A 12,740-nucleotide genomic window follows, 5' to 3' on the forward strand; every position below is an offset into this window, starting at 1 on the left:
GGGGGTGGAGGGGTGGCCCTCTTGGCTTGCTGGTGGCTCCGAGTCCCATCCTCCCCCTGCCCTCTCAGCTGAACCCACAGTCCTGGTTCCAGCTGTCCTGCAGTCTTGCAGAGTGAGACATTCTGGTCAATGGGATTCCCTGATTTATTTTCACTTCTCACAAGTATTTATGTCATTTATCAGGCTCTTGTTCTGGGTCTGGCCTGGGCCAGGCTCAAGTACATTGTCTTCATGGTGCTCTGGGCTTCTCCACTTATATAAGATCCCCCAAAGCACATACGAATACAGACTCCAGGGCTCCAACCCAGGTCTACTGGATCACCCCAGCCCCCAGTGGGACCCAGGAATCTGACAAGCTGATCTTGGTGTGCATGAAGTCAGAACCATTGCTTCCAGGGAGAGAGAGACAAGGAACTGGTTACAGTCTGGTGTGATCAGCGAGGAAGTAAGATACGGAGGGGGTGGTGGGTATGAAGGTGTGTCTGTTTACACAGGGCTGCTGAGAGCAGTGTTTTGGGAAAACTGAGGTGTAGATGGAAAACCGGCTCCTTGTTTAAAATGCTCCCATGATGCCTCATTAAATAGTGTACATGAATCAATAAATCTTTGTTACTTGAATGAAAGAAGGAAGTTTTTCTTAACTTCAATTAAGCTTCCACTTTTAGCATCACTTAAGAGAAAATTAAGCCCCTCTAGGTCTTTGGCTTCAGTTTATTCATAACTAAAAGTGGGTGGGTTCAGACCTTGTCGTGCCAAGTTTGCCCCACCTCCACCCCCATCCCCATCCCCCTCCCCCATCCTCATTCGAGCATTCACTCTGACGGGGGCCTAGGTCTCGTCGACCCAGGCCGGGCTCTGGGTACCTGGAAAGCTTTCACTAGACGCAGGTACCAGCTAAACCAAAGCTCCCACCAAAGTTCAACACGCCCCCTAAGTTAGCGCCTGATTGGTCAACCCTTCCCACACTGCGAGCCAGCCTCACCTTTTGGTTGGCTGTTCTGCCCTCTGTTATGTGCTGGACCCCTCCTCTTCTCTGATTGGCTAGTAACCCACCTGCACTCGCCCTCAATTGGGCGCCGGCTGGGCCGGCTCACAAGCTCCTAGGGGCCCCGCTCTCTGATTCGCCGATCGGGCTAGCCCCATGGCCTGAACGCTGAATGGCTGCACCGCTACCTGTATCGGCCTCCAATTGGATACGCGGCGCCTCCCCGGCGTGATAGGTCAGAACCACCGCCCCCCTGGCTCCCCATTGGCTGCTCGGCGAAGCCCGGTCTCCGGGTAAGATGGCAGCGGACGGACAGTGCTCGCTCCCCGCTTCATGGCGGCCGGTGACCCTCACTCACGTCGAGTATCCTGCAGGTAAAAGGCGGCCCCGGCTCCGAGGACATCTTCCCGGAGCCAGACCCTCAGTTCCGGGCGCTCGGGCCCGCATGAACCTGCGGAGGGGCGCTGGGGGATCGGGGTGGGAACTGTCAAATAGTGAGCCATGGAGGGGCTCGGCCGGCCTCGCGCCGCGCAGGCGCAGTGGTGCGGTGATGAGCTGGGAGAAATTGTGAGCGGCTCGCTCGCGCACTTTGCGGCTGCGCGGCCCGGACGCTACCGTGGGTCCTGGGTGGACTGTAATGGGGAGGGGGTCTGTGTGAGGCGGGAAAGGATCACTGGCCTGGACCTGGGCCCTTCTTCCCCTTCCTCCCCGGAGCCAGAGAGGCCGGACTCCCTCCCCGGCTTGCTGGGAGTGCCTGTTTCCCTCAGTGTTTTTGGACTGCCTGTAAGAGAAAGAGCTCCCCGTTGCTGGGAGTGTGCAAACCCAGGCCAGGCAGCTATTTGTTGTTTGAGTACTTCTGGTGTGCCACGCCCTTGAGCAGGGTACTGCTCCACAATAAAGGGGCAGGCAGCTTCCAGGATCTTGACTTCTGGAGCTTCCCATCAGACATACCTAGAAGCGCAGGGTTTTGCAGCTGGGAAGACCTTCAGCTACCATTCTGGAGGCTGTCTAGTAGAGTAGTGCAGAGTTGGGGCCTTCGGAGTCAGAGGTGTGTGGGTTCAAGTACAGGCCTAGGCCTTGTGCAAGTGACTTCACCTGTCTGCCCCAATTACTTCATCTCTAAAGTGGGACTAATCACAGTGCCTCCTTTCTAGTGGTGGTGTGAGAATCAACTAGCAAGGGGTGTGAGAAATGCTGAGTGCAGTGCCTGGTACACAGTAAACATTCAATAAATAACTGCAGTGAATATCCCACCTTCCCAGGGCTCTCTCAGGCCCACCCTGCCTTCCCTGGGTAGGATGGTTGGGTGTCACGTGAGCCTCTCATTGAGCCCCCATTGTCCCAGGAAGGACCTGCTCGTGCTGCTCTTTGGGGTGGAGATGTGAGAACCTGGCCCTGCTGAGGGCCCCAGGGCTGCCTGCCAGGGAACTTTGACCCAGGGTGTTCTGGGTTATACTGGGAGTGGAGTGGCCCTGCCAGGTGCTGGGCCCTGCCTGCTCGCCCACCTGCCCATCAGCCAGCCAGCCAGCCAGCCAATATCCACTGAGCGCCTCCAGAGTGCTAGGCCCTGGGCTGGCTCTGGGTTTAGAACGGTGAACAGACCAGTAGGTCCCCATAGTCCTGGATTGTGAAGAAACGCCACTTTATAGGAGGGAAATTAAGGCCTGAGGAGGGAAGAGACTTGCCTAAGGCTTCAGCACCCTCGTGACTTCCCTCCCTGGCCTTGGAGTCGCTTCTCCGAGTGCTCCCAGTCCAACAGGTGAGAAGAGGGAACTTGGCAGTTATGAGGAGCATGACGCAGACTGTGATGAGGGGCCCTTTGCAGGGACTATGGGTGGCCGCAGGAGGGACCTGATTGCGCCTGGGGGCGTACCATGAGGTCTAACCTCCGCTGATTCTTCTGTGGCTCCCCACACTTCTTCGTGCCCCTCATCACACTGATCCTTGCTTCCTTTACCCATTCTCCATTCGCTTACCATTGCGTTTGAGCCCAGTTAAGTGCCAGGTGCTGTACCAGGCTTGGGGGATTGAGTAGGGTGTAGAGGGAGAGACAGACACAGCCTGGTATCCACACTAACAAGCGTATCATGAGTGATGCCGAATTACGCCCCCCCCCCCCCCAGGCTGAAAGCTCCGCAGTGGTGGGAACGTGTCTTTTTTTTTTTTAATTCCTTTCCCGTGTACAACAGAGTGCAATAGTTATACTTTTTACCCCTCAAAGTGACAATTCTCCTCCCCCAGGAATGTGTCTTTTTTTGCCACTGTGGTGGGTACTTAATTTGTGTTGAGTTAACCCAGACAGCATCCCGTTTTTCCCAGACGGGGGAAAAACGGTGTGTGCAAAGGTCCAGAAGTAGAACAGAGCACTGCATTGAGGGAACTAGAGTTCGGTCCCTGGAGCTGGAGCCGGGGATGGGAGGGAGCAGGGCTAGGACCGCCCAATGAGCTGGGCTGAGGTGGGACTTACCCACCATGTGGGGCTTGGAGCAGAGTGGTGAGGCAGCATCTGCAGGAAGGTCCCAGATTCGTGCCAGGTGTGTGACAGGCCATGGAGTTGGCGAAAGGTTTGCGGGCACCAACCGCTGCCTGTTCTCACGGCCCAGTGCCCTCGGCATCAGCTGGGCAGCTGAGAGACCCAGAATCTCAGGCTGGAAAGGGCTAGGCTATTGTGTGGGTGAGGAGACAGAGTCCCAGAAAAGGGAGGGCCTCACCCAGTGTCACCCAGCTGGCCTGTGGCAGCACTACTAGCACTTGAACCTAGGTGGATAGCCTGTTCTCCCAGACCAACTCCAAGCCAGCCCTACCCTGGATAGGTGTGGGTGAGGCCAGATGTGTGCCCATCTCTTCAGCCTAGAATCTGGGCTTAGCCCTGTGTGGGCACCTTCCCTGCTGCCTCCATGAGGCCAGGCTGGTGGTGTGGGCCATTTCTCACACTGGCTTTTCCTAACCTCTGCAGGGGCTAGCAGAGCCCCCAGCATGGAAGTGTCCAGGGTGCCAGCAACTGAACTAGGTGCCACACAAGCCCATCTCATTAAAGCTCACACAGCTGTAGGAGGTGGTACTAACATCCCCATTTCACTGGCGAGAGAGCTGACTCATGGAGGTGGAGTCTTTGCCTGAGGTTATGCAGCCAGCCAGTGCTGGCAAAGGAACGGAACCATGCCCTCTGACCCCAGAGTGGCCACAAAGCTGCCCTGTCTTGAATGGTGAGGGTAGTCTTGAGACTTGGCACCAGCCCTGCTCTTAAGCAAGGGGGAAAGTGGTTCTCATCACTTGGCTGTGGTGTCCTCAACTCTCAAAAGGGGCTGGCAGTCCTCATATTGCCTTTCTCCCTGGCCTGTTGGTGGATAAAGAGCAGGTAGTCAATAGGTAGCCAATTTCTTGCCAATAGAGAGGCATTGAGAAGCTGTTACTGCAGTGGGCAGCCATACTGGGCAACAGTCTCCCGCCCACTCTTGGCCTTGGGTGGTCTGCCCCATAGACCCAAGTCGGTACGGTGGCCAGAGAATAGCAGGTTTCCCTGGAGGCCCAGGGCTCGGCTGGGGTAGCCTCAGCACAGCACTGGATTCCAGAAGCACCCATGTGCCTGCCAGGCTGTCTCCTGGTACAGGGCCTGGCCTCTCAGGTGAGACCAAGCTGGGTTCAAATTCCTGATTTGGCAGGGTGGTGGGTATAGTGTCTGGACCAGGCCGGAGCCTTGGATTTTAGTCCAGCTCCCACCTCTTTCTGGCTGTGTGACTTTGGGCAAGTCACGCAACCCCTGTGGGACTGTTTCTTCGTCTGTAGAATGGGAACTGTGAGGGCACCTGCTTAAAACTCATGACCTATGAAGTTTAGTGCTCAGGGAACAGACACGGGCACATCGTGACTGTGACTGAGTGGCTGTGGCCAGCTGGTAGACTGAGGTGTCCACAGCTCCCTGGCCCTGCACTCCGGGCCCTGCTGGGACCTCCTTTCTGGCTCAGGTTCTCCTTGACTCGCAGGGGGCTGGCCCCTCTTCTGATGCCCGTGCTCTGCCCTCATCCCGTCCTCCCTGTCGCACCCAGGTGATCTCTCTGGCCACCTCCTTGCTTACCTGAGCCTCAGTCCTGTATTCGTCATTGTTGGTTTCGTGACTCTCATCATCTTCAAGCGGGAGCTGCACACGGTGAGTGAGTCTGTCCCCTATCCCTGTCCCCCTTCCACACTGCTCCCGGGCGCCCCCACCCCTGTGAGGGGGACTGTACCATTTCATCTCAGGTGCTTTACCTTTCCTTCTGGTGTGTGGAGCCTCCTGGCTGCTTCCAAGTTGTTCACCAGTTGGGCTGGGAGGTTCAGTTGGAGGCCACGGTCTTTGGGGCTGGGCAGTGGCCAGCAAGTACACAGAGGCCCAGCTGATCTCACAGCTTCTTGGCAGATCTCATTCCTTGGGGGCCTGGCACTGAACGAGGGGGTCAACTGGCTGATCAAACACGTCATCCAGGAGCCGCGGCCCTGTGGAGGTAGGGCCCGGGCCTCAGGGGTCTGGGGATCTCCCAGGGCAGGGCATTACAGGGAGGCCTGCATCCTCCCATCATGCCCTATTCTCTCTACCCCAGATCCCCACAGGACAGTCGGCACCAAGTACGGGATGCCCTCCAGTCATTCCCAGTTTATGTGGTTTTTCTCTGTCTACTCCTTCCTTTTCCTGTATTTAAGGTGAGCTTGTGTCCCAGCTGCAGTGGCCCTGGATTGGCCCAGGCCGGGCCCTGCCTGAGTCTTGGGGTGTGGCCACTGTTCGGGGTGGGAGGAGCTGCATCCAGGGCGCCTGTGAATGGAGTCGAGGGCTGTTTGGGAAGCCAAGCTCCAGGATGTGGGCTGAGGCTCTGACAGGCCTGTCTTCTAGGATGCACCAGACAAACAATGCCAGGTTCCTGGACTTGCTGTGGAGGCACGTGCTCTCCCTGGGTCTCCTCACCGTGGCCTTTCTAGTCTCCTACAGCAGGTATGCAAGGAGGGAGCGCCCAGACCCCACACCCTGCCCGCTGGCCTTGCTGGGTTCTTGGTCCCTGTTGGAGCCTACGGTGGACATGAGTCCCAGAGCCTATAGCCAGGGTTTGGAAAGTGGTGCCAGGCCTCTCATTTTAAAGGGTCAGTTCTGCTGCCCCTTCCAGCTCAGTCCTTGCTCTCTCCCCGCTGAGCCTGAGGTTCTGGAGACACCGCCATACATCAACCTTCTGTTCCCAGCATCCTGGAAGAGCCCCTTGCAGACTTCAAGGGCTGGACAGAAGGGAGGCAAATCCCAGCTGAGCCATCTCCTTCAAGTCAGGAGAGCAGCTGTCGAGGTCCAACCCCCTGTCTCCTTCTGGAAATAGATCTGAGGCTCTGTGTGCACAGGAGTTCCTACCTATCTGTGTATGTCTTCCTGTGTGCACTCACAGGTCCCTGGGAAGCTAGTACTTGAGCATAGGGGATCGTGCAAGCCTGTCTCTGGCTGGCTTTCATGAACTTCCCTCTGTCCTTGGCCCAGGGTCTACCTGCTGTACCACACCTGGAGCCAGGTGCTCTATGGGGGCATCGCCGGGAGCCTCATGGCCATCGCCTGGTTCGTCTTCACCCAGGAGGTCCTCACCCCACTGTTCCCCAGGATAGCAGCCTGGTAACCGTTTGCTGCAGCTGTTGCTGTCCCTCCCACCTTCCAGGCATCATGGTCCCTGCCCCCTCAGTGGGAGGACCTAGGAGTCCTGACTTCAACCTCGGTCTTTCTGAGAGGGTCCTAGTGCCCGGGCTTCTGGTGGGCATAAGACTGCAGGCCCCACTTCCCTGGCTTCCACCTCCCCCAGGTGTCATCCTCTGTCCTCACTTAGGCTTTCAGGGCCTTAGAAAGCAGCCTGAGTCTTGCTGGGCTGTGTGTCCTGTGGGGCAGCGTCCCTGCCTGCGTGTCACTCAGGTGACACATTTAAGTCTCTCAGTGGCTCTGGGGTCATAGGCCAGGCAAAGACTCTGAGCAGTGGGGAGGGTAGACTGCTGGCCCCAGGCACTGATGGGGGAGTCTGGCTTGATGACAGGCTCATGCCCTGACATGGTCCCGGGTTTCTGTCTCTCTAGGCCTATCTCTGAGTTCTTCCTAATACGAGACACGAGCCTCATTCCCAATGTACTCTGGTTTGAGTACACGGTAACCCGGGCAGAAGCCAGGTGAGTTAAGGGGATAGCAGTCACTGGGTCCTGGCTCAGTGGGGCACAGCCTTAGGGCAGCCTCTGCCCCCATTTTTGGAGGGCTCGCCAAGAACCAGGCACTTGCCTAAGCACTTTTATTGTACTGCTGTATTGAATCCCCCCTGAACCCCATTTTACAGATGAGACAACTGAGGCCCAGAGAGGCGAGGAGGAGGAACCTGACTGATGACTTACAGATCGTGGTGGGGGAGCTGGGCTGGGAACCCAGGCTGTTTGGCCTTCTGTGGCCCAGAACCAGGGAGCTGGGCAACTGAGATTCTCGGGGCACCGGTGTGTGGACACCCCTTAGGCTGTTTAGTCCTGACAATTTCCTATAAACGGGGAAACCGAGGTGTGGTTACTCAGCAAGTTGGTGCCAAGCTAGGCTTTGCAGCCTCCTGCCTTAGCTCTCCCTCCCCACGTATTCTAAATCCTAGGAGGGGTCCCAGGTAGGCTGTGGAAGGCCTGGTTCCTCGGGTTCAGAGGGAAGCTGAGGTGAGGTCAGGCTCCAGAGTAAGCCTGGAAGGTTTCCCCAAGGAGCTGGTGAGAGGAAGCATGGGGTAGGGGCAGGGCAGGGCACCACATCGCAGCAGCTGGGCAATATGTCTTGTCTAGTGCATCCGGTCCCAAGTATCGTAATGAGCTTAAGGGTAAAGTCCTGGATTCATGAGGATAGGACAGGCAATCCCATTATTGGAGGAAAGGACCCAGGTGGCCCAGGCTCTCCACCTGGCTCCCAGAGCGATCCTGCCCCGCCTGGCCCCGCCCTGCCCCACCGTCCCTGCCCCGCCTGGCTGGCCACCTCCTGCCTTCATTTACCAAAATTCCCATGGGCATCTTCTCTGTGCCAGGCTGTGTGCGTGGGATAGGCACAGAGTGAGACAGCCACAGCAGTCAGGAAAGACTCGAAGAACAAGGCACCTACCTGTGTGATGAGAGCTTGTGAAGGAACGTGCTGTGGGGGTGGGGTGGTCGGGCCTGCTGCCCAGGGAGACAGACCTAAACCCGGAGAAAGCAGGCCTGGTAAAATCAGGGCTTGGCAGGAGAGGGCTCTCAGCAGAGGGAACAGTGTGGGCAAAGTTTCTGAGGCGGGAGGAAGTTCGGTGAGTTCACCAAACAGACAGGCAGCCCAGGGAGCAAGGGGGCGGAGCATGAGACTAGGTTGGGGCCGCATCACACTGGACCGGTGGGCGCCGTTTAGGTTTCTGAATTTTAACTGGGACTCTAGAATGCCCCATTCTCCCCTCTGAGCCTCAGCCAGCCCCTCTAGAAAATGGGGGGATTATCCCTGCTTCCTTCAGTTTTCGGGGCCCACCATTGATGTAGCCACACCCTCAAACCCGGCACTCAGATCCCTCCTATCACCTCCATCACTAGTCTACCTTTGCTTACATATCTCCCCGATGGAGAACTCACTGCCTTGTTGTCTGTTGATAATAACAGAACCCCGCTTGTGCTGGCTTATCTATAAAGGGGAACTCCCCATAATTAGTTGGAATCCAGCCTCTCTCTTCCTGGCCCACCCCGCCCCATTCTCCCGGCTCTGTTCCTGGACTCCAGAGCTGAGACGTCTGTGACATGGGCGAGCTAGAGAGACTGACCAGCTTTAGGTCCCAGGTCCCAGGTGTCAGGGCAGGAGCTCCAATTGGCCCGGGTCGTGTCAGTCACTAGGGCTACTGGGGGTGGGGATTCACCCTTTTGGATAGGACTTTGGGTAGGGAGGGGACAGCTAAGGGACTGGGTCACTGAATGCCAGGAGCCCCCTCATCTGACCCCAGGCATCCTCACATCAGATGCCCCGACCCCGATTTTGCAGGAACAGACAGCGCAAGCTGGGGACAAAACTGCAGTGACTGGTGAGTGTGGCTGGGTCCAGCCTCCAGATGTGCCCTGCATGATGCCTTGCAGGATGGACAGAATGACAGACAGGGATGAAGCAGAGACCTCTACAGACCCAAGTCACCAAGTGGAGCCTTTTTTTTTCTTATTTTAATTTTTATGAACAAGGTGGACCAAAGGGCCAAGCTAGTCCCTCAGCCAGGACCCTGGAGGGCCTGCTGCCAGGGGGCCACACGGCCAGAGACCCTCGCTGTGTTGCTTCCAGCCCTGGGTCGGGCAGAAAGTGCCCTTGGTGTGGGCAGTGGGGTGTGGGGTACAGGAGGGCTTGCACCTCTGGTCGAGGAGCCAGGAGATCCAGGTGGCATGAAAAATACTATTTATTTTTTGGTTTTGTCAAAGGCAGATGGGATTATGGAATGGGGCTGGAAGAGCCTGCTCTGCGGTGGCTGCCCCAGGTAGAGAGGGGCCCAGCTCAGCTTCCCAGGCCCTTTGCCCCGAGCCCTGGGGGCAGACTGCCTCTCCCTGGGTCTGAGAGGTGGCCCTGGCGGCCCAGGAGAGGGGAGCAGCCCTGTGCCCTCCCTGCCACCATTGCCATTCCAGAGCCTCATTCAGTGTTTCCTTGTCTGGGGGCCAGGGCTCAGAGAGAGCACGCATCTGGCGGCTGCTATCATCGTGTCCTACCCAGTATCCACCCTACACCACAAGGGCTTTCTCTAGTCCCCTGTCCCCGAGACAGTGGTCCCTTTCTGACAAAAGAGCCTGCACATGTGGGTGCATAAACCCAAGCTGTTTACAGCTCTTTTTTGTCCTGCCATCCGGGAGCAGTTAGTCTTCATCTCCACGCGAACAAAATGCAGAGGAACCAGGAGCTGGGTGAGAGGAGTGGGGCAGTGGGTGCCCAACGCCCCCGCCCTGCCCTTCCCTCTGTGCGCTGTGAACATTCCTTGTCCTTCCCGACCCCATCTGAGAGGCTGGGAACCTGCTCAGGGTCACCCTCGAGCCTGTGTCTGGGGTGTGGTTCACAGATCCCCACGGTCTAGCTTAGAGGACGACAGCCCCTCCTAAAGGGACTCGATCTCTAAGTCTCTCTGAATCGGAGTCATGGAGCGGACATGCTTCCAGACTCTTAGAAGTGTCTAGGACTGAACCAGGCTGCTTGGGACCTGTGTTCGAATCCCACCCCCCCTTTCTTTGTGGAGGTTCCTAATCTGCTGCTGAAGCACAATATTTTGGTGCTTTCTTTTCTCATTTGTTAAAGACAGTGTCCAAAAGCCATTCCAGATGCCAGGACCGGGGGCCTATTTCTGGGGAAGGTTGGTCAGTCCCCACATTTTCTTCTCCTTCCCTTCTTATTTTTTACTTTTTGCCTAAGACAAGCCAAGTGTGAGGTGGTTTAAGAAAAAATCAATGAAATTGTTTACTATTGTTTTAAAATAAAATCTTGAACTCTGGCAGCTTGAGCACATGTTGACAGAGCCCATGAGAGGAGGCTGGGGCGCCTGTGGGGACATATGACCCTGAGAGACAACTATATAGTTGAGACCATAAAATCGTAAGCATCTCCAAGACATCTAGTCCCTTCTAGCCCCCAAAGCCGCAATTTCAATGGCCTCTATGACATTTCCCACCAGAGTCTGAGGAGACCTGCCATGTCGAGTGGGGAAGCCCCCCACACACACACACTTTTCAGTCCCAGTCTGCCTCCCTGTGTGGTCTCGGCTGGCTCTGGCTCTGCCCTCAGTAAACCTATGTCCTTCTCCATGTGACAGCCCTGGAGGACTGGGAACAACGAGTGTGCCCTTCCTAAGCCTCTGCCAGGATGAACACCCCCATTCCTTATTTAATTCAGTATTTCTTGAGTGTGTCATGGGTGAAGAGCTTGCTCTGGAAGAAATAACTGCAAGCAGCTGGCTTTTTGGAGGCCTCATAGGAGCGAGATGAACATAAGTTGAACCTAAGCGTTGGCCAAGGTGGGGAGTCTAATCCTTGATTCACTGAGCTGAGATGCAGAATAGCTGCGCCCTAAGGTGAGGGGGTCAGAAGTAATCCTGTCCTCGTGAGCTTGAAGGCTGGTTTAGGGCCCCCAGTGGTCCACAGAACCTTGACATTCAGCACAGGTGGACCTCACCCCAGGTGTGAGGCAGAAGCAAACCTCTGTAGGAAGGAACCTACATCCCAGACTTCAATTATTTGTGTGAACAGTATTTAAATTACAATGAACAGAATGTAGACAAAGATGACCAGGTACAAAAGGAGACGACACCATGACTAGGAACCAGCAGAAATTAGGTTAACGGAAATCCGCAAATACCTCAGATGCTGGGATGATCAGGCACAGACTCAATTTTGTTTTAAATAAATAAAAGACACACTTGAAAATATCTGCAGGGAATGGGAAACTGAGGTGAACCCTGGCAGATTTACAAATGAATTAAAACTGGAAAATCCAGTAGCTGAAAAAACAGGCCTCAGCAACTAGACCCGAATTGAAAAAGGGGGTGGGGCAGAAGGAATCCAGAGTGCGGCTGGGGAGGGGAAGGGGCTGTCTGGTGAGGCCTGAGTGTTAGCCCTGAGTCCCAGGTAAACTCATTGCTTTCACCCCAGTTGACACCCACCCCCGCCTACCACCCCACCTTCAGGTAGCCCAGCACCTCCTCCCACTCAGTTGGTTGCCAAGCCTTGCTCACTCCACCTCATAAGCATCTTTGAAATGCCCACTTTTCTCTGCAGCCCTGGCCACTGTGTGGGCCCTCCACCCCAAGTCCCCGCCAGGAGGCAGCAGAGCCTCCCCACAGGCTCCCCTCCTCCCCACCATCAGGCCCCCTTCAGTCCTTTAGCATCTTCCTAAACACTCAATGTCTCAAAGCTCATATTTAATGTGGCCCTTGTGTGGGCCCATATGAACTGGCCCTTACCCGCCTCAGCAGGCTCCATTCCAGGCCTGTCCTTACTTCTGGCCACTGCACTTTCTCCCTGAAGAGAGTCAAAGTCAAGTCCATGCTAATCTGGACAGCCAAACTTCAGGGACCTAGGTAAAAGCCAAGTAATCTAATTCATTTATTACATGTTAAAATTTCAAATAATACACAAAATATATGAATTTAGAACAGCTCTTTTCCACTCGTATTTTATAAAAAATAAAGTTCTTCATCTGCATCCTTGGGATCAGGGTCTGGTTGCCCCTGGGGTCACCTCTGGGTCAGCTGATGGAATTCTGGGTCCTCTGGCCAGGTGGTTTGAGATACAGCAGCATTTTCTGGATTTCATGCACGATGCTGTCGCTGGAACTTTTATCCCAAGCCACAAGTGCCCACTAGCATAACATTCAGACAGCAGATTTTAAAAATCAATCCTGGAGCCGGCTGAGTGGCGCATTGGTTAAGAGCTGGCCTGGGATGCCAGTAGGGCCCCGGTTCGGATCCCACATGCGGGCCAGTGACACTGCCCTCCACAGCTAAGATACTGAACAACAGCTCGACCTGGAGCTGGGTCGCTGTGAGTCGCCGGCGACGGTGTGGGCTGCAGCCCCTGTGGCAGTGGGTTGCCATGGGCTACCGTGTGTAGGCAGCAGCCAGCGTGCGCGGCCAGCAGCCGCCATGAGCGGCCGTCCAGAAGCCAGCGACTAATCTGCCTCGCCCGGGAAGAGAGCAATGATGGTGCCAACTTGGGCCAGTGAAGCAACGTCCTCCACAACTAGACTGAAGAACAAAAAGGACAGCAACTTGTCTGTTCCCCTTCC

General features: G+C 55.9%; 1 protein-coding gene across 2 annotated transcripts; it reads left to right on the top strand.

The window, feature by feature from the left end:
• Positions 1-1,261: 1,261 nt before the first annotated feature.
• On the top strand, positions 1,262-10,455 carry DOLPP1 (dolichyldiphosphatase 1). Of its 2 annotated transcripts, XR_002123479.1 has the most exons (9): positions 1,271-1,359; positions 5,032-5,132; positions 5,382-5,466; positions 5,563-5,662; positions 5,850-5,948; positions 6,474-6,602; positions 7,052-7,141; positions 7,303-7,453; positions 8,979-10,452. XR_002123479.1 is itself a non-coding variant. In XM_019638010.1 (8 exons), the coding sequence occupies exons 1-8, from the start codon at positions 1,284-1,286 to the stop codon at positions 9,013-9,015; spliced, it is 717 nt and encodes a 238-aa protein (XP_019493555.1). In that variant the 5' UTR covers positions 1,262-1,283; the 3' UTR covers positions 9,016-10,455. The 2 variants fall into 2 exon arrangements, 1 of the variants encoding a protein (XP_019493555.1); XM_019638010.1 differs by lacking the exon at positions 7,303-7,453 and having other exon boundaries at positions 1,262-1,359; positions 8,979-10,455.
• The last annotated feature ends 2,285 nt before the right edge of the window (positions 10,456-12,740 follow it).

The sequence above is a fragment of the Hipposideros armiger genome, unplaced genomic scaffold (genome assembly GCF_001890085.2).
Source record: "Hipposideros armiger isolate ML-2016 unplaced genomic scaffold, ASM189008v1 scaffold_3, whole genome shotgun sequence".
NCBI classification, from domain to species: domain Eukaryota; kingdom Metazoa; phylum Chordata; class Mammalia; order Chiroptera; family Hipposideridae; genus Hipposideros; species Hipposideros armiger.